Below are 27,162 nucleotides of genomic sequence, written 5' to 3' on the forward strand. Positions count from 1 at the left end.
TGTAAAATTGAATAATAACAGCATTTACCTCCCAGGGTTTTTTTGAGGATCAAATGAGATAACACTTGTAAAAGGGCAAAACAAAACAGAACCCACTTTGCTCCATATAAACACTGACTCACTTTTCTGACCTTCCTCTCTACTCTCTTCCCTAGTCTCCATTGACTCTGTCCAGGAAGTATGTGAAGGAAAGCAGTCAGAGATTTTCCAGCGCTATGCTGATGGGAGCTTTGACCCTAACTGTTGCTTCAGTATCTACTATGGGGACCACATGGAGTCACTGGACCTCGTGTCTTCCAATGGAGAAGAAGCTCGAACCTGGATCACAGGCCTCCGGTACCTGATGGCAGGAATCAGTGATGAGGACAGTCTGTCCAAACGCCAGAGAACTCGTGACCAATATCCTTTGGAACTGGAGTTGGGGATAGGGTGGGCAAGGGAATCACTGTAGAATCTTTGGATAAATAGAGATTTTCAGGAGGTAGTCTATTCCACCCTTCTCCTTCCCTGTGGATTTAACTTCATCTTATGGGGGCCATCTCCAGTCATCCTGATGTGTAACTGACCATTGGACCCAGATGGCTCCAGAGGAGAAAGTGAGGCTGGTGACCTTGCACAGACCTTCTTCACTGTAATCCAATTCACTTCTATGTCATGATATCCCCTCCCTGATGTCACGGTCCTCTTCGAGGACAAAGGGCCAACAAGAACTTTATCTTATAAGACCTGGGTTCTTGTTGAAAGGCATTGTGGTAGAGAACAATGTAGTCTGTGAGCATCTTGAGAGTAGGGACTGGACTTTTCATTTTGTTTTGTTTGCCTTTCTTTATATTATATATGTATGTGTGTGTTCCTAGCACTTAGCACAGTGCTTGGCGCACAGTGCTTGGCACACAGTTGGCACTCTGTACATATCTGTTGACTGACTAGACTTGGAGGAAAAAAAAGAGATGGCTTTTTATCTCATTTTTGATGCTTTCAAGCTCTGTGACCATGGGCAGGTCACCTCACTTCTCTGAGCCTCAGTTTCCTTATTTATAAGATGGGGCTGATCATACATACCTTACAAGATTGTTGTTCTTAAGATAAAATGAGATAATTATGGAAAGCTTTTGGAGAACCTTGGAACATTTTCTAAATGTCAGCTATATATTATAAGTTCCATTTATACCAATAATCAGTCTTGTGACCTGAGGGAAGGTATTTCTCTCTGGGCCCCTGTTCGCTTATCTATAAAATTTGGGAGTTGAACTAGATAATCCATAAGGTTCCTTCTAGCTTTTCTTAAATAAATGGACAGAGTCCACCAATACTGATAAGATTTTAGAGCTGAGTGGGACCTTAGGGATGTTATTATTCAACTTCTTCATTGAATAGATGAGGAAAGTGAGTCACAGAGAGGGTTGTTATCAGGGAAATCTTCCTAGCAATTAGAATAGAATGAGCTGATTTAGGGAGGAAGAGGTCCCCTTTGGTTGTAGGTCTTCAGACAGAGACTAATTATTGGGCAGTAAAACTCAGGTCAACTGGGCGTTGCCTCACCCTAAGTGAGTACCTTTAAAGACTTTGGCCTAAGGGGCCCAAGATCTCCCAATGCATCCTGGGCCATCTCCAGTCATCCTGAGGAATATCAGGTCACAAGATTCAGATGGCTCTGGAGGAGAAGTGAGGCTGGTGGCCTGCACAGCCCTCCTTCACTCAAAACAAAGTCAAGTGCAAGTCATATCATCATTTCTCTGATGGCATGGTCTTCTTCAGCAGTGAAGGATGAACACAAATTATTGGGCATATCATGTTGGCTATTCTTTGGTATGGATTATTGGTTATTGAGTTTCCTTCCATTTCTAAAACCTCTGTGATTCAATGATGGTGGAAGAGAGGCAAAATGTCATAGCAGATAGATAACTAGTCTCAGATGAAAGACCTGTGTTCAAGTCTTATTTCTGACCTACTGGCTTTATGACCTAGAACACTTCAACTTAAGTCACTTAAACTTCCCAATGCTCTGAGCAACTTTATTAGGGTTGTAAACTGCAGGGAGGATGGCAACTTGCATTGGTATAGGTGGAGGCAGTTTTCTCATCTGGGAGTTCCCTAATCCATGAGATTACAGGTCCAGTCCCTATCCCAATGAACATGGAACTGAGCCAAGGCCCAGTATTTAGTAGAGTTGGAGTCTTCTGACTCTGACTCCAGTCAGCTAATCAAATAAGCATTTATTAAGTGCTTACTGTGTTGTAGGTACTTTCCTAAACACTGGAGACTTCAAAGACAAAACGAAACCATTTCTGTTCTCAAGGGCCTTATAGTCACACTTTTAGGGGAAAGAATATGATAGTTTGCTTCCCCTATACCACACTGCCTTTCATTTGCCTAAGAAATGTGAAATGGGGTTGTTGTATCAGGTCTCTTTCTACCACTGTCTTGAGAATCTGAGAATGGATGTCCAGGCTCATCAACAGAGGCCCTGTTAACAACCTGCTTTGCCCATGTTTGGGCAGTGAAAGTGAGGAGGGACTGGGGGCTGAGATGGCTCAGGGAAGGGACTGAATCAGGAAGGGAGGGTTGGAGTCTTGGGCTGCATTAAGGGATGCTGTTGGGGGCGGAGCTGTTGTGTGGCCCCTAACTCAGCCTCAAAGTGGCTGAAGCAGACGTTTGATGAGGCGGACAAGAACGGGGATGGCAGCCTGAGCATTAACGAGGTCCTCCAGCTCCTTCATAAGCTCAATGTGAACCTTCCCCGGCAGAAGGTGAAACAGATGTTTAAGGTGAGCCCTGGCAAGGGGCAGGGGGGTCTAGGGGAGGTACAGAGGAGGGATGGAGAAAAGCAATAGATCTGCTAAGGCTACCTGCTGAGGCTCGGTCTTTGGTGGGGAGTGTGGGGGAGGTAGAGGATCACCTCATTGCCCTAAGTCTCTGCCTTACAAATGTCAGCAAAGCTGCACACCAACACCTTCCACTCTCAAATATCCGGGTTGTTGAGCAGCAACATGGAAAACCCAGGAGCTGTCTCATGGGTGGGGTCTCTTATCTTGCACTTAGCTCTGTACATGTGGTCCTCCCCAATGCCCCAACCCTAACAGAATGGAAACTCCTTGGGAACTGGACCTGTTCCTCTTTTGTCTTTGTAGCCTCCGAACCTAGCAGAAGCCCTTATGTCCACATAAATTGATTAACAAACATTGATCAAGAACTTACTATGTGCCAGGTCTTGGGAATTCAAAGAAAAGCAATTCCTGTCCCTGAAGGAGTTTATGTTGGGGAGAGAACAACTAGGTATATGCAAGATCCATCCAGATCATATGGAAGAAGGGAATAGCCTGCTGTGTGCTAGGCACTGTGCTAAGTGCTGGGGATAATAAAAAGGCAAAACCAGTTCCTGTCCTTCAAGAAATACCATAATGGAGGAGACACCATATAAACAAATAGATACAAACAAGATCTATACAGAGGAGATGGGAGAAGGGAAGGGAATGAGCATTTGTATAGTGCCTACTATGTGCCAGGCTATAGTACCTACTATGTGCCAAGCTATAGTGCCTACTGTGTGACAGGCTATGTACTAAGATCTTTCCAAATATGATCTCATTTGATGGAAGGTGGTATCAGAGGGAAGATATTAGCAGTGGCAGAGACTGGGAAAGTCTTTACAGCAGAAAGTGGGATTTGAGCTGCATCTTACAGATTCTAGACAGAATGGTATAGGAAAAAAAATGCTTGACCTTAAGTTGGAGAACCTGGGTGCAGATCCCAGCTTTCCATCTACTGTAATCTGGTTCTTGGGCAAACCTCTTAGGATCACAGATTTGACACTTAATGGAAGATGATGAATGAGTATAAATGAAGAGTTGAAGACAATATTGAGTTTTATACAAGAAGAGAGAGACTGATTTTTGTTATTGAATCATTCCAGTCATGTCCAACTCCTTGTGATCCCATTTGGGGTTTTCTTGGCAGAGATACTGGAGTGGTTTGCCATTTCCTTCTCCAGCTCAGTTTTTACAGATGAGGAAACTGAGATAACCTGAGTTAAGTGACTTGCCCAGAGACACAGAACTAGTAAGTGTCTGAGGCCAGATTTGAATTCAGGAAGATGAATGACTCCAGGCCTGGCACTCTATCTCTTTATCACCTAGTTGAGAGAGAGAGAGAGAGAGAGTCAGACAGACAGACAGACAGACAGAGACAGAGGGTGGGGAGAAAAAGAGACAGAGACACAGACATAGAGACAGAGAAAGACAGAGACAGACAGACAGAAATAGACAAAGATAGACACACAAAGACACACAGAGACAGACAGAGACCTAGACAGCGAGAGACACAGAAAGAGAGACAGAGACATAGACATAGAGACAGAGAAAGACAGAGACATAGAGACAGACACAGGTAGAAACAGACAAAGACAGAGAGACACACAAAAACTGAGAGACAGAGACAGAGACAGACTGATTGATTGATTGATTATTTAGAGTTGTGGAAAGGACCTCAGAATCCATCTAGCCCAGTTCCTTATTTATTAGAGAGGAAACAGACCCAGAGAAATGAAGTAGAAAAGGTGAGGCTTGACCCCAGGCCCTCTGCTTCCAAACCTGGTGCTCTTTTCACTGCCAAATGCCCTTTTCTGGGTCTCTGATTCCTTTTCTGTAAAACAAGGGAGCTTAAACTAGTTTCCTTCCAGTTCTGGATGACTCCTGCTTGTTAGATGCTTAGTAAGTATTTGTGGATCAGCGCTGGCTTTTGCTGAAGCAGCACATTCGCCTTTCTAACAATATTAGGCTTAAGCAAGTTCTTTCTAATTTCAGGAGCTAATTTCTGGGGGAGTTAAAGAGTCAGCTGTCACAGGGAAGAGGGATTAGCTTTGCTCTGCTTGGCCCCAGAGGACTGAACTAGGAGCAAAGAGGCAGATTTGGACTTGAGGTCAGGAAAAAACTTCCTATAGCTGTCCAAGCATGCAATGGGCCGTCTCCACAAATAGCCAATTTCCTCCTTCCTGGAGGTCTTTGAAGATAACTAGATATGCTGTTGTAGAGTTCCTTCTGACATGTGGACTGGGCTATGAGATCTCTTCCAACTCAGACATTCTGTGATTTTGTATGAAAGGAAGCCCAGAGATTGGGGGCCAAAGTAGAATGGTATTTAAATCTCTGTGGAGCAAAAGGGGTTCATTAAGAGCAGCTGTTGTTCCCCCATAGGAGGATAGGAGAGGGTCCTTATTGGGTGGAAGAGAGAGGGCTCAGGTTCCCTGAGGCCAGCAGATGATATCACAGAATTTCGGGTGATAGTCCAACCCAGTAGGATGGCATGTGCCAACCGGGTAGTCTTCTGAGGAAGTATAAAAGTCACATCTGCCCAATAGTAACTTAAAAGGGTGGTTAGAGAGAATGGATTGGGTTCACTAGATTGGAGTCCTAGATATGGAGGTAGAAAAACCTGGTTTCCACTCCTGCCTCGGACATTTACCATGCCATTTTTGATACCCCATTATCACTCACCTACCATATCTGATCAGATCAGTTGCCTGATTGTTTCTTTCCTGAAAGGGCCTCTCCCCTTTGTGCTCTTTGCTTTACTTACCCAACCCTCCACTCTAATTCAGTCCCATACTTTCTCTCACCTGGGCTATTACAATAGCCTCTAATTCATTTTCTTGCTTCCAGACTCTCCTCAATCCAATCTACCCTTCATTCATCTGCCAAAGAGATTTTCCTGAAGCCTAGATCTAATCATATCACTTCCTGACTCAATAAACTTCAAAGATCCCATTACCTCCAAGTAACAAATTAAACTCCTGTTTGGCATTGGACTCTTCCAATTTTCCCAGTCTTCTTAGTCTAGGTTTTAGCCTTATTGACTGCTTTGCTTACATGGTATTCCATCTCCAATGATCATGCCTTTGTACTTCCTGGAATGCTTTCCTTTCTGTCTTAGAATCCCTGGCTTCCTCTAAGATTCACCTCAAATAGTACCTTCTTCAGGAGACCTACCCCTCAGACACTATTGCCTCACTTAAATCCAATTCATGCTCCAGTCGAGACATCATCTTGCAATGTCATTGGAACAGCAACGACATTGGCCTCCCTGCTAAGACTCCCTTGTACCTTCTCTCAATGTGTGGATCTCTTTATGTAGAAGGTATAGTAAATGCTTAATAAAATGTTTGTTAGATCATGAGCAAGTCACCTTATTTCTCAGTGACTCAGTTTCCTGATCTGTAAAATAAGGAGGTTAGAATGGGCAGTCTTTTCATCTATGTTCCTAAATGCCCTTCAATGCCTCTGCCCCTGGGCCAAGCTCCCCTAAATAGAAGTTGTTTCCAAGTCCCTTTTCCAAGGTGTAGTTAGCCAACTTCTCCCCTGTTGACTGGATGAAGGCTGGAAGTTCTGTTGACTGTCCCAGTCATGGAGAGTATAGTTTGCTTTGAGGGGGGGGGGGGGGGTGCTGGACCAGATAGGACAAGGACAGGTTTGAGGATCACCATGAAAGAGTGAAAAGAATGATGGATTTGAATCAGAGAAATTGGACTTAAATTCTAGTGCTGCTGTGTTTTTTCTGAAAATGTCAGGACAAGATTGAGCAGGGAATGACTGAGCTGGGAAGGGCCTCAGAACAGTGAATGTCAGAGTTGGGAGGGCCCTTAGAACCCAGAATATCAGAGCTGGGAGGAGGACTTGGAACCCATAATGTCAGAGCTAGGAGAGATGTTAAAGATCATCTGATTTGGCTCCCCTTATTTCACAAGTGTGGAGCCTGAGGCCCAGTGGGAAATATCATGGGATCTGCTCCTGAGGCTATTGATTATTTCAGGCAGGTGTGCAGAGAGCCAGGAGGGAAAAGTGCAAACAGAAGCCAAGCTTTCTCCTTTTCTACCTTTCTTTATTTTTCTGATCTTTTAATAGGCAGGTTCTTGTTTCTGGTTCCATGGCTCCCAGCTGAATTCTCTCTCTCTCTCTCTCTCTCTCTCTCTCTCTCTCTCTCTCTCTCTCTCTCTCTCTCTCTCTCTCTCTCTCTCTCTCTCCTTCCTTTCTGGGCCTCCCTTAGTAATGCATTCCCATTGCTAGAAGTTATGAAAATTCCGCATTCAACAGTAGCCACAGCCTTTATTGTCTGTAATTATAGTTTCCATCTCAGACTATCATAAAACACTTAGGCTGGAAAAGGGGGAGCATCTTTCATTTTGGGCTTCTTTTGAATGGAGGGTGGGGCAGAGATGGTGTGGAGAATCTGACTCTCAAAAAGAAAATCTCTCTCCCTCCTGTCCCTCTCCCCCACCTCCATCTCTTGCCATAATATTTTATTCCAAACCTGGGAAGAAGGTTCCTTGAACCTGAAAATCATTGCACTGGGACTGCTGCTGCTTCCCGTCTGTCTTCTTGACAGCTGCCTCTGGGAGGCCGCCTGGGGTCTCTCTGTCCTGAAATAGGCCTCTTTTGGTTAGAAAGAATTGTCTGCGCTCAGCTGGAGTAAGGAGAGCAGTCTGGGTCCCTGTGTGTGTGTGTGTGTGTGTGTGTGTGTGTGTGTGTGTGTGTGTATGTGTGTGAGACAGGGAGAGAGACAGACAGACAAGGAGACAGAGAAAGGGAGACAGACAGAGAAGGGAAGGAAACAAGATGGAAAGAAGACAAAGGAGAAAGGGGAGAGAGAGAATAGAAAATGAAAAGAATGTACACCTCACACCCAACACACGCACACACACACACACACACACACACACACACACACACACACACACACACACACACACACACACACCTGACAAAATCAAGCTCTCCTTGGGCAGTTTGAGGGCCTGCCCTCTGGCAGTACCTGATACAGTGCATAGGGATTCTTGTCTGCTGACCAAGAGGCTATACAAGTGGAGAGACTGAGGTCTGGGGCTAGCAGAATCCCCTATGGCTTTCAGGTCTCCACTCTCTGCTTCTGGTATTATCATGCCTTCAGATTCAGTAACAGCCTTCCCGAACACAGGCTTGAGGGAGAGCCTGTGGACCACCCCCAGCAGGCGTCTTCAAGCATCAGGGAAGATTGATTGACTGAGTGAGCTCATTTCACTAATTCCAACAATGTTTTTAAACACCGATTATGTGCCTGGTTCTGTGCTAGTGTGTGGGACTATAAAGCAAAAGTCGATGTCCCTGCTCTCAAAGTATTTACATTCTCTCTTTTTTATTTTAATTTTTTAAAATTCTAAACTTAAACACTATATTTCCATATACACCATAGTACAGAGACAAAAGGATTGTCCATGATACTACCTAGTTCTCTATTTCCTGCCCTTAAGGCACTTCTATTATCTCTCTCCCTTCCCCATTCCCTGTAAATAGTATTTTATTTATTCCAATTACATGTAAAGATAGTTTTCAACATTCATTTTTATAAGATTTTGAGTTCCAAATTTTTCTGCCTCCCTGTCTTCTCTCCGCCTTTCCCAAGATGGCAAACAATCTGATATAGATTATAACGTGCCATCATGGAAACATATTTCCACATTAGTCATGTTGTGAAAGAAGAAACAGAACAAAAGAGAAAAACCACAAAAAACAAAAAAAAAGTGAAAATAATATGCTTTGGTCTGCATTCAGACTCCGTAGCTCTTTCTCTGGACGTGGATAGTGTTTTCTATCGTGAGTCTTTTGGAATTGTCTTGGATCAGCTGAGAAGAGCTGAGTCGATCATAGGTGATCATCACACAATGTGGTTGTTACTGTGTACAATGTTCTCCTGGTTCTGCTCACTTCACTCAGCATCAGTTCATATAAGTTTTTTATGAAATTCATCTGCTCATCATTTCTTATAGCACAATAATATTCCATTATATTCATATACCACAACTTGTTCAGTCATTCCCCAGTTGATGGACATCTTCTCAATTTCCAATTCTTTGCTACCACAAAAAGAACTGCTATAAATATTTTTATACATATAAGTTCTTTTCCATTTTTTATGCTCTCTTTGGGATACAGGCTCGCAGAGGTATTGCTGGATCAAAGAGTATGCACAGTTTTATAGCCCTTTGGACGTAGTTTCACATTGCTCTCCAGAATGGTTAGATCAGTTCATAACTTCACCAACAATGCGTTAGTATCCCAATTTTCCCACATCTTCTCCAACATTTATCATTTTCTTTTCTGTCATATTTGTCACTTTGATAGGTGCGAGGTGGTACTTCACAAAAAGAATTTTACATTTCTGTAATCAATAGTGATTTAGAGCATTTTTTAATGTGACTATAGATAGCTTTAATTTTTTCATCTGAAAACTACCTATTCATATCCTTTGACCATTTATCAGTTGGGGAATGACTTGTATTCTTATTAATTTGACTCATTTCTCTACATATTTGAGAAATGAGGCTTTTAACAGAGACACTGGCTGTAAAAATTGTTTCCCATCTTTTTACTTTTCCTCTAATCTTTATTGTGTTGGTTTTGTTTGTGCAAAACCTTTTTAATTTAGTGTAATCAAAATTATCCATTTTGCATTTCATAATGTTCTCTATCTCTTGTTTGGTCATAAATTCTTTGATTCTCCATAGATCTGAAAGGTATTTTGCTATTGGCATCCTAATTTGCTTACAGACCACCCTTTATGTCTAAATTATGTACCCATTTTGACCTGATCTTGGCATATGGTGTGAGATGCTGCTCTGTACCTAGTTTCTGCCACACTATTTTCCAGTTTTCTAAGCAGTTTTTGTCAAATAGTGAGTTCTTATTCCAGAAGCTGGAGTCTTTAGGTTTATCAAACAGTAGATTACTGTAGTCTTGTGTATCTAATCTATTGCACTGATATGTCATTCTATTTCTTAGCCAAATCTATTGGTATTGGCTAAGAAATAAAGTTGTGGATCTCTCTTTCTCTCTCTCTCTCTCTCTCTCTCTCTCTCTCTCTCTCTTTCTCTCTTCCTCTTTCTCTTTTGTGAATTTTCATTTTTTAAAAATTTATAAACTTAAACATTACAATTCCTCATATATCATAAGACAGAGACAAGAGAATTGTCTACAGTACTACCAAGGTTCTTATTCTCTACAGCTGGCTTTTCTTTTAAAAGATTAATAAGGTTCACCTGTAGCTTTTAAAAATAGAGGCATTTGCATTCTCCTGGGGAGAAACAGCATGTACCATAGCTAAGTAAATTTTAAAAAAACAATATAGTGCAAAAAAATGTATAGAGTGATGGAGTGGGGTGGTAACAACAGGATAAATGAGGAAAGTCTTCATGTATGAGGAGATGCTTAACCTAAGCCTTGAAAGAAGCTAGGGAATCTTGAGTCCAAGATGAGGAGGGAGGTCTTCTCAGATTGGGGTGGGGTGAGGGATGGGGCAATTGTTGGTGCAAAGCCAGGACATGGAATGTTGTATGTGGGGAACATGGAACTGGCCATTTTGGCTGGAGAATAGAGTGTGTGAAGGGGAGAGTCATATGAAGTCACCTGGAGAGAGGGGGACTGGAGGCAGACTGGAAAAGACTTCAAATGTCAAACAGAGGCATTTGTATTTTGTGCAAGAGGCTATACATTGCAGTCAAGTCAACAGACACTTATTAAACACTTACTATATGCCAAAAACTGTGCTAAACACTGGAGATACAGCAAACAAGGCAAAGATAGTTCCTGCCTGCAAGAGCTCACAGTCTAAAGAGGGAGAGGTGTGCTGGGTAAATGGAAGGTCATCTCAATGGGAAGGCACTAGTATTGAGGAGAGCCAGGAATGACCTCTTGCAGAAGGTGGAATCTGAAATGAGATTTAAAAGAAGGGAGCAGGAGAAAGGGGAGGAGGAGGAGGAGGATGGCGATGATGATGATGATAGCAGGTATGGGGAACAGTCAATGCTCTGTACCCGGCTCTTTAACAACAATGGCCTCCTGGCTGTTCTTCACAGAGGACACTCTGTTTCTAGGCTGGGCATTTTCCTGGCTATTCCCCTGGCCTGGAATGCTCTGCCTTCTCATCTCTACCTCCTGCCTTCAAGTCTGAGCTAGAATTTTACTTTTGATAAGAAATCTTTCCTGGTCTTCCCTTAACTCTAGTGCTTTCCCTCTGAGATTCTCCAGTCTCTCCAGGATATAGCTTCCTAGTACATAGCTGTTTGCATGTTATCTCTCTCTAAACTGTGAGCTCCATGAGAGCAAGGACTATATTTTTGCCTTTTATTTTTTGTATCCTTAGTTCTTAGCACAGTGTTGGGCTATACAGTGGGTGCTCAATAAATGTTAACTAACTGATGTGAAAGGGAATAAAGCTTCATGTGCAGGACAGTGTGTTCTTAAGAATATCAATTTGGCAGCTGGGTGGATTGAATAAAATAGTAGGTACCCCTAAAATCTTTAGGCTCGATGGGATTTAGAATAGTCCTGGGGGATCATGAGGAGAATATTTTAAGTGGTGAAAAATACTCATGGACATCTATGTAATATGTTAATGAAGGAGATCTCATTCCAGACTGATTCTTTTCTTTAAAAATGCATTTAAATGATACCTTTTGTGTTTATATCACCTACATTTCCCAGTATATCCTTTCTCCATCCCTCTCCTCACCCCAGTCATCCATCATCATCCAGAAGAAAAGGGAAAAACTGTCCAGCAAACATTTATAACACATTTTTTAAGTCTGCCATTGTATGTAGTCTTCTAAACCAGTGGTATAAAATTCAAATGGGAACATTCTCTGTGGGCTAGTGGTATATTGACTTAGAAAACCACAAATTACATTAACTGTGTTGTATTGTATTTTTAGTTATTTTGTTCAACATTTCCCAGTTTTAGTCGGGTGCAAATGGCATTGGCAAGTTTTGCCTGCTGATAGGGACTGTGAGTTTGACATCTTGGTCTAAATCCTTAGGCTCCCAAGTCTGCAAAGAAATGGGGAGGTGTCTTCTCATATCTCTTCTTTAGTGCCCAATTGGGTCATTATAATTTCACAGTATTGAGTTTCATTGTTTTCCTTTTGGATGACATTGTCATACCCACCTTAAATATTGTTTTCCTGGTTTTGCTTACTTCGCTCTTCATGAGCTCAGATAAGTCCTTCCATGTGTGCATCTCCTAATTCTTCCCATTCATCATTTCTTACAGGATGGTAAGATTCCATTGCATTCATGTAACTGAAACTTGTTTGGCATTCCTTGGTGGATGGGTGTCTACTTTGTCTCTATAGCCACCGTGAAGAATGCTGCTATAAATATTTTGGTGTCGATGGGACCTTTGTTCTTGCCTGGACCCACTTCAGAAAGCAGATCATCATTAAATCATTTAAGAGAGAGTGAGAGCTTTGGGGGCAGAAAAGTCCCTGCAGTAAGCTCTTGGCAGGCAAAACCACTGCAAATTGGGAGCTTGGCAATGCAGTAAATCATCTCTTTTTTAATGATTACAGGGACATGTGCAGCCTTCCTTGGGGGTGCAAGCAGTTTTTGGTTGCTTCCTAAATGGAGTGAGGGCTAATGATGGGCCTTGAATCACACATGTAGCAAATCCCTGAGCTGGGCTCAGCAGAGGTTCTAATAAGTGCACACTTTGCTTTGCCAGGGATTCTTTTCTCTCCCTGCCCCCTCCCCTTGACCACATGAAAGAATGGCTGCCCGTGGAAGTTGCTGATCTGTCACAGACACAGAATCTCAGAGCTAGAAGGGAGGGACCTTGGATCTCGAACTGTTTACTCTAGGCCAGACCAGACCAAGAACCCTACAAGATCTTCAATGAGTGACCATTCAGCCTGTGCTTAAAGACCTCCAATAAGGGGGAGCTACCACCTCTTGAGGAAGTCAGTCTCTCTCTGGGACAGCTCCCATTGCCAGGAAGTCATCCTGCCAACTTCCACTAGCTTCCTTTGCTACCCACTCCATAGTTCTGCCCTCCCAGACAAAACCAAGCAAGTCCAATCTGTCTTCTACATGACCCAACAGCACTTCAGTACTTGAACCCCACTCTCATGCCTCTCCTGCCCAGTTTTCTCTGCTCTGAGCCAAGAATGCTTACATCCCTGGTTTCTTGAATTGATTGATATACCAAAGAATTTCTGAATTGGAAGGGTCTTTCAAATAATCTAGTTCTTTAGAGCCTCAAATCAATCAATCATCATGCATTTATTAAGTATTCATTAGGCACTGTGACAGGCACCAGAATATAAACACCTTGAGAGCATGGATTGTTTTCTCTTTGTCATCGTATCATTGAGTAAAGCACAGGGCCTGGAGTCAGTAAGACCTGAGTTCAAATCTGGTCTCAGATACCTCCTAGCTATGCGAACCTGGACAAGTCATTTCACCTCTTGTTACCTCAGTTCTCTCCTCTGTAAAGTGGCAATAATAATAGCACTTCCTTCCCAGAGTTCTTGTAAGGATCAAATGAGATAACTGTAAAACACTTAGTGACTGGCACATAGTAGGTATATATAAATATTAACCATCTTAGAAATTATCATATAAATTAGAAATATTAGAAATTATTATATAATATTAATCATCATCATTAGTATTGTAGTAAGGAGGTATTAAATAAGCGTGTATTGATTGCATGTTAGAATTTAAAGGAACTTTAATCACAATATCTTTCTTTTTTCACAAATGAAAATCCAGTGAGAATAAATCATCTGCCCAAAGTAATATATGCAATGCGAATTTAAAGTCCTTCGCAAGGCCGATTGCCTTCCTTTGGATGTTAATCAGGAAAGCAATGACCTTACTAAAATGTGGTGCCCAGGACCTTCCAGGCATGGGGGCAGCCCATTCAAAGACAAAGAGTAGGGAGATTGAATGTCATAGATGATGAATAGGTAGTAGCCAAGAGACAAAGTACCTAGCACATAGTAGGCATTCAATAAATATGTGTTAATTATATCATATTCAAAAAGAACCAGAAAGAGAAAACAATCTAAACTGCTTTTTTGTCATTGAGGAAACTGAGGTCTAAATTATAAGAACACATTTTTCTAGACAGGGTCTGACCAAATAAGAGGAGAGTGAGACTATTCCCTCCTTATTTCTCAAGTCAGAATAGGAGAGTTTAATTTCAGGAGGCCAAGGCAGGGATGTGGTTTGATAAGTATAGAGCCCTAGAAGCAGAGGGAATAGCTAGGCTTCCACCAAGGACTTGCACAAAATGATGACTGGTCCTCCCAAAGGGCACAGATGCAGCTGTAGGATCTACAGTTCAGAATGAAATACAGGAAACTGCCTTTGCAACCCGCTTAGCCAACACTTTCATGGCTTTCCCCTACAAGTAGAGGGGAGGAACTAGTCTGCCTATCAGCAAATGGGCAGGGCTGTCGGGGATGTGCGGGTGAAGGCTCTAGTTCAGCCAGGATGGCAGCTGTCTCTGAAGAAGGCCTGGCTTTGCTCCTTGCCTGGGGGATGGAGCAGAGAAAGCAGCCAGCCTCATTGCCCAAGGAAAACGACCTCCCAAGTAAAGTTCCTATGAATTGATCACATAATTAATACTAATTTTGTTGTAGAAAAATCTTGATATTATTTAGACCATCCTGAATTGCCTAATCAAGACAGAACTTTGTGTATTAACTAAAGAACGAATGGAATATAGTTTTATTAAAATCAATATATTGTGGAAAGACTTGTTCCATCCTAAAAACCACTCAATATAATCAGTCACCCATGGGGCTTAATTTTCTAATTAATGCCCTCTTGCTGGCTCAATTGCAGGGTGGTTTATTACTGTAATGGGCTCTAATTCAACACTAAGAATTTTAAAGATGGGCCTGGGCTTTGATCTCCTGATATGTCTCATTAGGAAAATGAATGCCATTTTACAGCTACATCAGAAGGGGTCTTTGGAGACACCATCTTCAGTCAGACCACTCACTACACAACATTGTCATCCTCTCCATCTAGTCTCTTTTGTTCAATTTTGTTTTATTTCATGGTGCTAGTTTGAAAATGGGCAAGAAAATTTCCTTGATCCAGGTTGACAAGACAAAATTACATAAAGCAGACTAGAACATCAATAGAAGGCAGCCAGGTAGCAGCTAAAGTATGTGAGGTATTTTACTCACATTACCTCATTCGAGTCCCACAACAACTTGACCAAGCATTTATGAAGCACCTGCTATATGCTAGGCACTAGGGACACAAATTGAAATGATGACTCACAGCCTTCAAGGAGCTTATATTTTATAGCTCTGTGAGGTAGATATTTTTATTTTCATTTTACAAATGAGGAAACTGAGGTTCAGAGAGTGTCATTGGATCACTGATTTAGAATTAAAAGAGGTTGACTGGTCAGGGGAAGCATTTATTAAGGATTTACTAAATACAAAGCACAATGCTAAGTGTTGGGGATACAGATGGATAAGACAGTTTCTAACCTCAAGGGACTATCAAATACTGCTGGGGAGATGTTTCAGGGAAGAGAGTTCTCATGATTCTTAGGGTGCAGTGGTGAACCTAATATACCTTCTTTAGAGTCATTTCTATTATTAAAACCCTATTGCTTGCTGATGGTGAGCTCATTTGATGGTACCAAAGATTTTGGTAGTGGGAACTTTCTTTTCCGGTCTTCAGGAGACTTTAAAGGTCATCTGCTCAAACTCTAGCATTTTACATAGGAGGAAAGTGAGATAGAGAAATGAAGGTTCTTACCCAAAGTCACACAGATACCAAGTTAACACACCCTGGCTTTGGACTCTAAACTCATCGCTCCAAATAGAGCGATTTTCCCACTGTATCACTTAGATTGAGTTTCCTAAGGTCACATAGCTAGAAAGGGTTAGGCAGGTTTTAAAACCAAGACTTACTGATTCCAAGTTCACCCTTCTTATCTACCACTATGCTGCCTTGAAAGATGTAGGAAAAGGCACCGGAATCGAATCCAATCCAATAAATGTGTATTAAGCACCTACTATGTACCAGGTACTGTACTAGGTGCTGGGGATATAATTAATAAATAAAAATGCAGTTCCTTCCCTCAAGGAGCTTATAATCTAAGTGAAGAGGGGGAGACAACACACAAAAGGAGGCAGGAAATGGGGAGAGAGGGGCATCTTTTGTGGAGTTGAAACCAGGCATAACAGTTAACGCAAAATAGTGTGTTGAGAGTCCAGTTTCTGCCCTCTGTAAAGGAAGGCATTGGGAGGAATTTAGTACTCTACTCCCCAGCCCTCCAATCACAGGGGAGAAGAGTGTGGTGTCAGTCATGTAAACAGGCCGATTAAAGTCTAGAGGCAGTCAAGTGGTACAATGGATAGAGTGCTGGGTCTGGAATCAGGAAGACCCAAATTCAAATCCAGCTTCAGACACTTACTAGCTGTGTAACTGGGGGCAAGACACAACCTCAAATTGCTTCAGTTTCCTCATCTGCAAAGTGAAGAAAATAGTAGCATCACTCCCAGCATTGTTGTGAGGGTTCAAATGAGGTAACGTTTGTAAAGCACACAGTAGGTGCAGTACCTGGCACATAATAGACACTTAAATGTTTTTTGCTTCTTTCCTTCCTTTCACAATTTGGCCTCCAATCCATCTTTTCAACATTATCTCCTAACTGTCCTTTGTGTTCTCTAGCCATGCTAGACTCCATCCTGCCCTCACCTGCCTTTATTCAAATTGCCTCACTTTTTTGCAGTAGAGTCCCTTCTATCTCTTACATAATACTGAAATTCCTTTCCTGTAAATCTCAACTCAGGTTCCTTCATGAAGCCTTCTATAATTCCTCCAGTTACAGTGATCTCCCTCTTCCCTGCCATTAGGTTTTAAGCTTCTTGAAAGCAGTTCTAATGCTACACTATTTTGTGGGGGATAACCCTAGGATGAAGCCTGATACCTTGCACGTTGGTGTTTAATGAGTGTTGAACTGAATTACGTTCCGCATGTGCTCCATTGTATGCCGCCAGGCCATTATGAATTGTCTTATTGTTGTCTTTTCTTTGGCTATTGGGTGAAAATGAGGGTATTTTTAGACTCTGTTTTGATGAGGCCAGTGACTAAAAGGGTTATTGTCATCTCAGATTTGTTTCCTAAATCTTCCCATAGGGGAAGTGCTAGTAGTCAGTCGGGAGTGGGGAAATTGGACTCTCTGAGGAGGTGTTGATTGCTGTCTATGGTGCTGCCGACTGTCCATGGTTCTGTCAACTGTCCATGGTGCTAATCTCTGGCTTTAGCTCCAGTGTGTGGGCTTTTTCTCACTAACAGCTTTAGATTTCAACCACACACATGTATGGAAGTGATGGGGCTGTCTCATTACACAAAGATGTGAGGATTGAGCTGTAATGAAAGATTTCCACACACCCAGAAAGCTGTCAGCGGGAGGAAGCACCTCATCGTGTTCTCTGTCGGGTCTGCTTACACAGAAAACAATCTCCTCTCTGGATTTGTTCCTGGCCTGGTTCAGTCATCCAGAGTTACAGGGCCTGAAGGGATGATGGCCTTGTCCATAATGGGCCACTTGATGGATCTTTGATTAAGACCTGAAGCTTGTTAATCCTGAAAGCTTTGATAGCAGGAATTCTTCATGTCTAGAATTGCTTTCAGGCCAGGTTGCGTCTTTGTTTAATGGCTGAGAAATTGCTAAGGGCATAATTTTATGGCCTGAAGTTTTCCTTTGTGATACTTCCCTTTCCATCTTTGGGGTCTTCCTAGACAAGGAACAAGGTTCCCTAATCTTTCTGCAGGTGCCCCCTTTTCAGGTTTTTTAATTAAATAGCGACTACCATCATTTTGCCTCAATATTGTAAGATGTATACACCAGAAATTAGCATGTCAGCCAAGTGCTCTTTTGATTCCTCTTAGGCCTTGAAATTATTCCTCTGGATGTGACCGTTTAAGTGACAGTAGTTGAAATTGCCAGGGCAGAGGGTAGAAAGAGAAAGACAGCAAGGGAAAAGGAGGGCAGGACTTAGGGAAATGTTTACATTCAGAGGAGAGATGGGGAGAGAAAATAGGAATGAGTGAAAATAAGACAATCAGAAGAGAGAGAGAGCACAGTGTCATGGAGGTCAAAGGAAGAGAGATATTTAAGAAAGAAAGGATTGTCAGCAGGGTCAAATACTGTCAAGAGTTCAAGTAGGATGAATAATATAGACGGGATGTGTGGTTTCAATAGGAGCTGAATTAGCTGTGATTCTATGACTCAGTGTTGAACGATCTTACTGTGGTGACTTGTGTGGCAGAGTCTAGTGTAATCAATGACTTAGCAGGGATACGTTGATTCCATGCTACATCACAGAGCATAGATCACATAGAGTATACATTTAGAGCTGGAGTGGACCTTAGAGGTCATGTAGTCTAAACCTTCCTCATTTTACAGATGAAGAAATTGACACCTTAAAAAGTTAAGTGACTTGCAAGGTCCCACAGATTATAACAGTGAGAACCCAGGTCCTCTGACTCCAAAAATCCAGTGTCCCTTTCCTCATTGTTTCTTTTTAAAAATGTTGTTGACAGCTTTTATTTTTATATTACTTCAATTTCCAAATATATCTCTCCCTTTTGTGGAGAGTTATCCATCCTTTATTTGTTATTTAGTCATTTTCATTCATGTCTGACTCTTCCTGACTCCATTTGAGGTTTTCTTGGCAAAGACACTAGAGTGGTTTGCCATTTCCTTCTCCAGCTCATTGTATGGATGAGAAAACTGAGGCAAACAGGGCTAAGTGACTTGCCTAGGGTCACCCAAGTGTCTGAGGTCATTTTTGAACTCAGGTCCTCTTGACTCCACTGTACCTAGCTGCTCCTGTGATAAACATTATTCCAAGGAAGAAACTGAGAATGAGAGGAAATGTGTAACCTTGAGCTAATCACTCTTATCCTTTCCCTCATAACAAAGAATTTTTGAAAAGAATGAGAGAAAGAGTTCAGCAAAACTAACACTCTGGCCAAATCTGACATATAATAATATGGGCCTTATATTATTGTGTAGCATGCATGTTCTTATATGTGACATGTAATAACATATGTCATGCCAAGTGTTTTGTACCAAGTTTGACATGTATCTTACCCACCTGACTCATAAGGTTTCATACCAAGTCTGACATATAATAACATGTCATACCAAGACTGATATATAGTAACATATTTTAACACTTGTTTTAACGTATGACACTGTCTCCCTCAGTCCTGTGGTAGGTGTTGTGGGTGATACAAAATATAACCCTAAGTCCCTTCCCTCAAGGTGCTCACAGTGTAACTGAGGAGAGGAGGTTACTGTGGATAACAATGAAGTACCGAAATTCATGGCCATAATCAGTTTGAGATATTTCGGAAATCTGGACTTGATATAGTAGGATGCCATGGCAAGTTCTTGAGTGGAGATATGGTGTCTCAAAAAGTCAAAGATGCTGTAAGAAGATTGGCATGATAATGAGATTCAGAACGGACTAGTTGGGTTAAGTCCAGAAGACTGTTGCCACAATCAATATGAAGTGGGATAATGGCCTGGGCTTGCTTGAGAGTGGCCATGAACATAAAGAATGATGGCAGAAAGTGGGTATGATGAATAAGTCTAAAGGAGGGCAGCCAAAGAATGAAGGAGCTCTCTGTCCACTCTCCTTCAGGGTGGCCCTGGAACAGAGGATACTGATGAGGTATGACTAATAAGGCTAACTTGGCACTGATGGATGATGTGGTTCCAGTGAACCTCATGGGAAACATTGCCTGCAAATGCCCCCCACCCTACTATGAAAAAGGATAATAAAAATAATAGCTAGTACTTATATAGCACCTACTATGTTCCAGGCACTGTGCTAAGTGCTTTACAATTATTATTTCATTCAATCCTCATAATAACCCTGTAAAGTAGATACGATTATCATCCTTATTTTATAGATGATGAAACTGAGGCAAATAGAGATTAAGTGACTTGCTCAGGGTTACACAGCTGGTAAGTGACAGAGGCCAGATTTGAACTTAGGTGATCCCTAACTTCAGGCCCAGCGCTTTATCCACTGAGCCATCCACCTGACCCCAAGAAAAGAAATTTCAGCAGGAGGTAGATGGTTAGCCCTAGATGCTTTCCCACTGATGGAAAATATAAGAGGCCCACAGTGGGAAGAGGACCAGCTTTGGAATCAGAGGACCTTTGGGTTTATATCCCACTTACTGAAATTCAAGATAACATTTCTCTTACCCCCTTCCATTTACTCATTCTCCCATCTCCTCTGTGAGGATTGTTTTCCACCATTGGAGAAGCTCACCTAATCCTCCCAAAGCTTCAAGATTGTGTTTGTCTGATCTGGCATGTTAAACTTTGAAAGAATACCCAACCAGGATGGACTTTTCCCTTGAGGTTTGTCTCCTGGTGAATTTCAGTGAGTGTGCTGAGTAGCAGAGGTGAGTGAGCCCCAGCCTCGGCTGAAACACAGGCGGCTAATTGGCTCTCGCTGGTCTGTACTTGTGCAGCCTTGACTATGCGTGAGTTCATGGCAGTCCCTAGAGAGTTCGTTCTCCCTCACACTATTTGGGTCCTGCTCACTCAGGCTGCCTTGTGAATAGATCTCAGGAGTCTGGACAATATGACTAGCACATTTGCAGACTCCTCAGCACTTTACTGTGATGAAGAAATTAGACTGCATTCTAAAGACTGAATAGATTTGAAAAATTGAGGTCTCTACTTTCTTGTCCTAGGATCCTGAATTTAGGACTGAAAGGTACCTGAAAAGCCATCTCTCTGTGAAAGCTCCTCATTTAACAGGGGAGGAAACTCAGGTCCAGGTGACTTGCACAAAGTCACACAGATAATAAGTAGGATTTAAATCCAGGGGCCCTGTGACCAAGGGGGCAGCTAAGTGGTGCAGTGCATTGAGTGTTGGGTATGGAGTCAGAATGACTCATTTTGCTGAATTCAAATCTGACTCCAGACCTTTACTAGCTCTGTGAATCTGGGCAAGTCACTTAACCCTATTTGCCTCAGTTTCCTCATCTGTCAAATGGGCTGGAGAAGGAAATGGCAAACCATTCCAGTCTCTTTGTCAAGTAAGGTGACAAAGAATTGGACACGACTGAAATATGACTGAACAACAACCACCTCTGACTCCAAAGCTGCTCCTCTTTCCACTGTACCAGACACCTTGAGCCTCCTAGACCTTCCATCAGTGGAGAGCAGTGACTACATTATCTAGGGCCTGGCATCTACTTCCTGCTGAAATCCCTGTTCATAATAGGAATGGGGAACATTGGGAGACAGTGTTACCCATGAAGCCCACAGGAAGGGGCTTCCTGTGGGCTGGAAGATCATCCTGCAGCCCTGCAAGATCATCATCCTGCAAGATCATACCCTTGGTGATCAGTCCCTTCTGCTCCTGGTACATCTCTGAAGAAGGCTGGAGTGGAGACCTCCCCCATCCTTTGGTTACTCTCCTTTAGACCTGTTCATCATACCCTATGGTCTGCCAGCTATTGCTCCCTACTCCCCATTTTCATCTTCTTTTTATGTATCATCTTCCCCCATTAGATGGAACTTCTTGGGGCAGGGGCCATCTTTCTCTTTCTTATTTCGATCCCCAGCACTTAGCACAGTGCCTGACACATAGTAGGTATTTATTGAATGCTTATTGACTAAAGAGGATTGAAAAGAAGAGATTCAGAAAATCATAGATCTGGGGGTAGAGGGGACCTGAAAGGAGCCTAATCCAACCCCTACCTCTCACCTCGATGAAGCCCAGAGAGGGAAAGGGATTTTTCTCAAGGATACACAGCAAATTAGTGTTGGATTCAAGATTAGAGACCAGGTTCCTCAACTTCTAATCCACTCTTTCTGTTGGCACAAAGTTGTGTTTTCCCTGGAGATTCAGTAGCAGGGTAAGCAAAGGATGGGATGGATTGTGCCATTTCCTTTCCCTGCTCTCTCTAACCACAGGTGCTGAGGAGGGACAGAAGCATAGAATGAGGGAGCTTGGAAGCACCCTTAGGGACCATCAAACTCAACCTTCTTATTTAATAGAGCTGGAAACCGAGCTTCAGAAAAACATGAATTGTCCAAGGTCATCTAGATTTCACAAACCTTTTAAAGCATTCTTGAAATGTGATTTATTTTTATTTATCTCCCAACAGTTTCTAACTCAAACACTAACTCTGTGATGCTGATTAAGCCCTTTAATATCTATGCAATACAGATAGCTCCTTTGGATTGACATACATTTCTATCTTTTCTCCCCTTTCTCCTTTTCCCTAGTATCTTTCTTAAAGTGATGTTGGAGTCAAAAAGACCAGGGGTCAAAGTTTCTTTCTCTGACACTGGTTGTGTGATGGACCACAGGGAAGTCAACTTCCTAGAACTCTGGGTTTTCATTGGTCCAATGAAGGTGGTAATGTCTGTTATGTCCACTTAACAGGAGTGTGAGGTTCATATGAGATAATGGCGTAAACTTTCAAATCTCAATGTACAATATGATATCTACTATTATTATAGAATATAAACTCCTTGAGGGCAGAGACAGATTTCTTTTTAATTTTCTTTATATCTTTTTTCATCTATCATGTTGTTCCATTGTTTCAGTAGTGTCTGACTCTTAATGACCCCATTTGGGGCTTTCTTGGCAAAGATACTGGAGTGTGCTTGCCATTTCTTTCTCCAGCTCATTTGACAAATGAGAAAACTGAGACAAAGCCAAGTGACTTACCCAGGGTGATGCAGCTAGTGTCTGAGGCTGGATTTGAATTCAGATTTTCCTGACTCCAGGCCCAATATTCTATTCACTGAGTCACCTAGCTGCCCCATAGTAGGCACTTAAGTATCTACTGACTGATATCTAAATCTACTAAGTCATCAGTTGTAATCTGTTGTCATGGAGGCAGCTCCCACACTGGGAGTTCTCTGTGCCCAATGAAATCTCAAATCCTTGAAGTGTTTTTAGTGGGTATCATTTAGATGCTCCAAAAACCAGAGCAGAGTTTGGCCCAGTCCCCTTAATGGGGATTTCATCCAAATCCCCTGAACCCACAAAGTATTGGCCATATGGGAAGATCATTTAGTTGAACATATTCCTTAGGGCCATACATTTAGAGCTGGAAAGGAATTTTGAGGTTATTAGGAGTCCAATCCTCCCCTTAAAGAGGATGCCACAGAGGACCAGAGTCACACAGCTAACAAGTAATCAAACTGGAATTTGTACTTGTCTTCTGAATTCAGAGCCAGCACTCATTCCAGTCAACAGCACCAGGGAGGGCAAGAAAATGGATTTCTTTTGGGCAACCAAAATGCATTTAGATGTTCTTGGGAAAGGGCCTTTTTGAACAAAGAGCTGGGCCAATTCAGTAAATCATGTCATTATGTCCAAGGGACCCTAATGGGATGTGAAGCTGATGCTCCAGGACACTAGAAACACAGTCAAGGCCTTCTGAGTTAGCAGCCTCAAAGACAACAATTGGCCCCAGAATGGATGTTATTAAGTGGACTGCTATAGCTCTGCATTGGCCTGAATACTGATAGGGGAGGCTGCCACTGCAAGCTGGGTGATCCAGAAAAAGTCACTGCATGTCTCCCTGCTTCCGGAATCCTGTTGAATCTCCATCTAGATGGATGGCAGCCACCATCCAGATAATTAGACAAGCTGAGATTTGGGCTGCTCCTGATTTTATTGTGAAAATTATGCTGGGAGGGAGGGTTCCAGGCTCCTGGGTCTCCACCTGTTTCTGTTGAGCAGCAACTTTTAATCAGCATTTTAACAAAATGGAATCTCAGAGACAGAGCTGGAGACCAGATGTGATTTTTAGCATCTAGCTTGGTGTTCAGACCAGAAAGTGTCTTGTTGCCTTGTCTCTGAGTTGGAATCTAGTCTTCATCTTCTGCTTAGGCCTGGCGCTGGCATGGATCTCAAAGAGCAGTTATCCTGTAGGCAGAGTCTTCTCAGGTTTCAAGACAGTGGCTTTCAGCCCCTACCCTGCTGCCCCCCTCCCTGCCCATTCTGGGATACTGGATCAGATCACGAGTAAAAGTCTGAATTTTGTATACAGACACACACACACATATACACATACATGTAATATATGTATGTGTATGTATATATGCATATATATGTGTATATGTGTGTAAGTATATATATCCACATATATGCATACATATTTTCCAATTATATGTAAGCAGAATTTTAACTTTCTTTTTTCTTCTTCAGATTTTGAGTTCCAAATTCTCTCCCTCCCTTCTTCCCCCCATTGAGAAGGCAAGCAATTTGACATAGGTTATATATGTGTAGTCATACAAAATGCCTTTCCATATAAGTCATTCTGTGAAAGAAAACACCGACCAAGAAAAATAAAATAAAAATGAGGTAAAGAAAAGTATCTTTGATCTGTATTCAGGCTCTACCAGCTCTTTCTCTGGAGATGGACAGCACCTTTCATCATTGTCCTGGAGAATTGTCTTCCATCATTATATTACTGAGAATAGCTAAGTTATCCTCAGTAGATCATCATACAATAGTGCTGTTACTGTGCACAATGTTCTCCTGGTTCTGCTCACTTCACTTTGCATCAGTTCATGTGAGTCTTTCCAGGTTTTTCTAAGATCTTCTCACTCATCTTTTCTGAAAGCATGCATTCCATCACAATCATGTACAACAACTTAGTCAGCCACTTCCCCATTGATGGACATGCCCTCAGTTTCCAATTCTTTGCCACCACTATGAATTTTTTTAAACAATTTTTTTTTTGCCAATTACATATTAAAAAATCTCAACTTCTGAGGACATTTCTCTTGCTTTTATTTTAGTTTTTAATTAAAACTTTATTGATACCTTTTATCCATACCACAATCACCTCTGTATTTAACCTACTTGCACCACCACTTGATGAGCCTTCCTTTCTAACAAAGAAAAATAGCTCAGCATAAGCAATTAAAGTTGACTGCATCTGGCCTTGTATGTAGCAATATGCATCCGTAGTCCTCCACTTCTCTAAATGAGGAGGGAAGTTAAGCTTATGTATTGTTCAGTGGGTCTTGCTCAGAGTTCTTTGGGGGCTCCCTATGAGGTAGAGGATATTTGGGCAAAGACTGGCTTAAGCCCAGACTTTCTCAGCTCAGCTTGTGCCCCATCTGCTCCAACCAAACTGGTTTCCTTACCATTCTCTTTCCCTCAGTATTCCTGGAGAAAATTGAACCCATCTCCCTTATTTCCATGTGCTGCTCCTCCTCTCTGAGCAATGTTCTCTGCCCCTCTTCCAGCTCTCCCAAGACCTATTGCCCATTTTCTAAGATTCAACTCAAATGCACCCTTCTCATGGAAGTTTCCCCTTATTTCTTTCATTTTTTTCCAAATCTTCTTCTTCTCTTAGTTATTAGAGCACTTCAGGAATGATCCAGGACAGGTCACAGGAGCATGATATTTAGAACTTGATGGGTACACAGAAATCTTCACATCCAACCCTCTAAGGATCAGAACTGTTAAGTGACTTGCCTAAGGTTGCATAATATTAAATTGTGGAGCCAGAGAAGGGGGCAAAGAGAGGAGGAGGAGAAGGAGGAGGAGGAGCTGAGTTCCTGCAGGCCCATGGCCCTGGTGGCTTTTTGTGTTCTAGGAGGCAGACACAGATGACAACCAGGGTACGCTGGGCTTTGACGAGTTCTGCGCCTTTTACAAGATGATGTCCACTCGCCGGGACCTCTACCTGCTCATGCTCACCTACAGCAACCACAAGGATCATTTGGACACAGAGGATTTGAAGCACTTCCTGGAGGTGGAGCAGAAGGTGAGAGAGGCTTGGTGGGAGGGAGCCTGGGAAGGAATGACAGGAGAAGGGCAACAATGACTTCACATCCCTGGGCTGCTATTTCTTTAGCTCTAAAATGAGGGTGTTGAACTAGATGATCTCTGAAGTTCCTTCTAGTTCAAGACCTATGATCCCAAGTCACCTAAGTGACCTGTTTGAGTCAGTTTCCTTAGTTGTAAAATGAATGAGCTAGGTGACTTCTGAAGTCTTTTCCTCTAGATCTTTGATCCCAGGGACAAAGGGAAGTCCATCAGTCAGTAAGCATTTATTAACCATTTACTGTATGCCAGACACTGCATTAAACTCTGAAAGTTAAAAGAAAGGCAAAAAGAAACCTCTCCCCTCTGGGAGCTCATTGTCTAAGGGAGACAGTCATATAAATGACTAGGTCCTTCCAAGGTCTATCCAGTGTGAATGGAAGGCAATCTCAGGGAAGGCTGTAGCAGCGAGGAGAACCAGAAAGGTGTTCTTATTGAACATTACCCAGCTAAAAATGTCAGAGATAGGATCATCCCCCAGGTTTTCCTGACTCCTGGCCCAGCATATCAGTCCCTGCCTGAGCTGTCACCCAGAGTCGCTGATCCATAAATGCTTTTGGGAAACAAACATTTATGGAGCTTGAATTGCCTTCTCAGCTCCCTGAAGGAGGAGGAGCTGGAAATCCTGTCCTCTCTCCCAGGGAGTTCCCAGTTTAGCTGGTGGGGCAGGTCACACAAGGACAACGAGGCAGATTTTATAAGGTAGCTCCATGCCCAGTGAACAAGTCTCAGGTATCCCACAATCCTGTTGGAAGGGAGGGAAAGAAGAACATTGAGAGCTGTTCTTGCCAGGCCTCAATGGGCACCTGACTTTGTCCAGCCCTTTGTATAACCTTGAGATGCCTCCTGGGCATCAAGTGCCCCAGAAGCTCTAAGCCATAAGAGCTTGGCTGCCTGGTTTTAATAGATAATGCCCACCAGGATCATTTCTGGCTGTGGGGTCCAGGTGTCTCCAGGACATAGGCTTCCACTCACTCAGAGATAATTATCATGTCATGGATCACTATTGGATATTATCCCCTGATATATCGTTCTAGAGCAGGTACTCCCCGTCTGTAACTTCTTTAGGAGGTTGCCATGGGATTCTGGCCCATCCTGATGGCAACAGCAAGGCAGAAACCAGAATTTACCAAACACTTACCAAATCCCAGGCATGGTACTTGCTCCTGAGGCTACAAAAACAAAAATTAAGTGGTTCCTGCCCTCAAGGAGCTTATATTCTAAAGAAATGGAACCATGAATAAACAGATAAAGGCACCCATATCCAAATATTTGGAATGGGATCAGGAAAATCCTCATGTACGATGATCCTTGAGGGCAACTGGGGCTTCTGAGAGACAGGAGCAAGGAGAGGGAGCATTTTGGACCTGAGGAGAGCCTCTTCCTAGATGTGGGAGCGGTAGGGTGAGGCAAGAAGGGCCTGTTTGGCTGGAACATAGCGAGGGTGATAGAGTCACTGCATCAAACCTAGGAGGGAACAACGA

The 27,162-nt window shown here is 42.5% G+C and overlaps 1 protein-coding gene across 1 annotated transcript in view; it reads left to right on the forward strand.

Annotated features, from left to right (window-relative positions):
- Nucleotides 1-27,162, forward strand: part of PLCH2 (phospholipase C eta 2) — a 334,868-nt gene that overhangs the window by 226,335 nt on the left and 81,371 nt on the right. Inside the window, exons 4-6 of the mRNA XM_072608589.1 lie at nucleotides 156-392; nucleotides 2,632-2,768; nucleotides 25,449-25,619. Coding sequence (XP_072464690.1) covers nucleotides 156-392; nucleotides 2,632-2,768; nucleotides 25,449-25,619 — 545 coding nt within the window. The remainder of the gene's footprint in view (nucleotides 1-155; nucleotides 393-2,631; nucleotides 2,769-25,448; nucleotides 25,620-27,162) is intronic.

The sequence above is a fragment of the Notamacropus eugenii genome, chromosome 5 (assembly GCF_028372415.1).
Source record: "Notamacropus eugenii isolate mMacEug1 chromosome 5, mMacEug1.pri_v2, whole genome shotgun sequence".
In the NCBI taxonomy this organism is placed as follows: Eukaryota; Metazoa; Chordata; class Mammalia; order Diprotodontia; family Macropodidae; genus Notamacropus; species Notamacropus eugenii.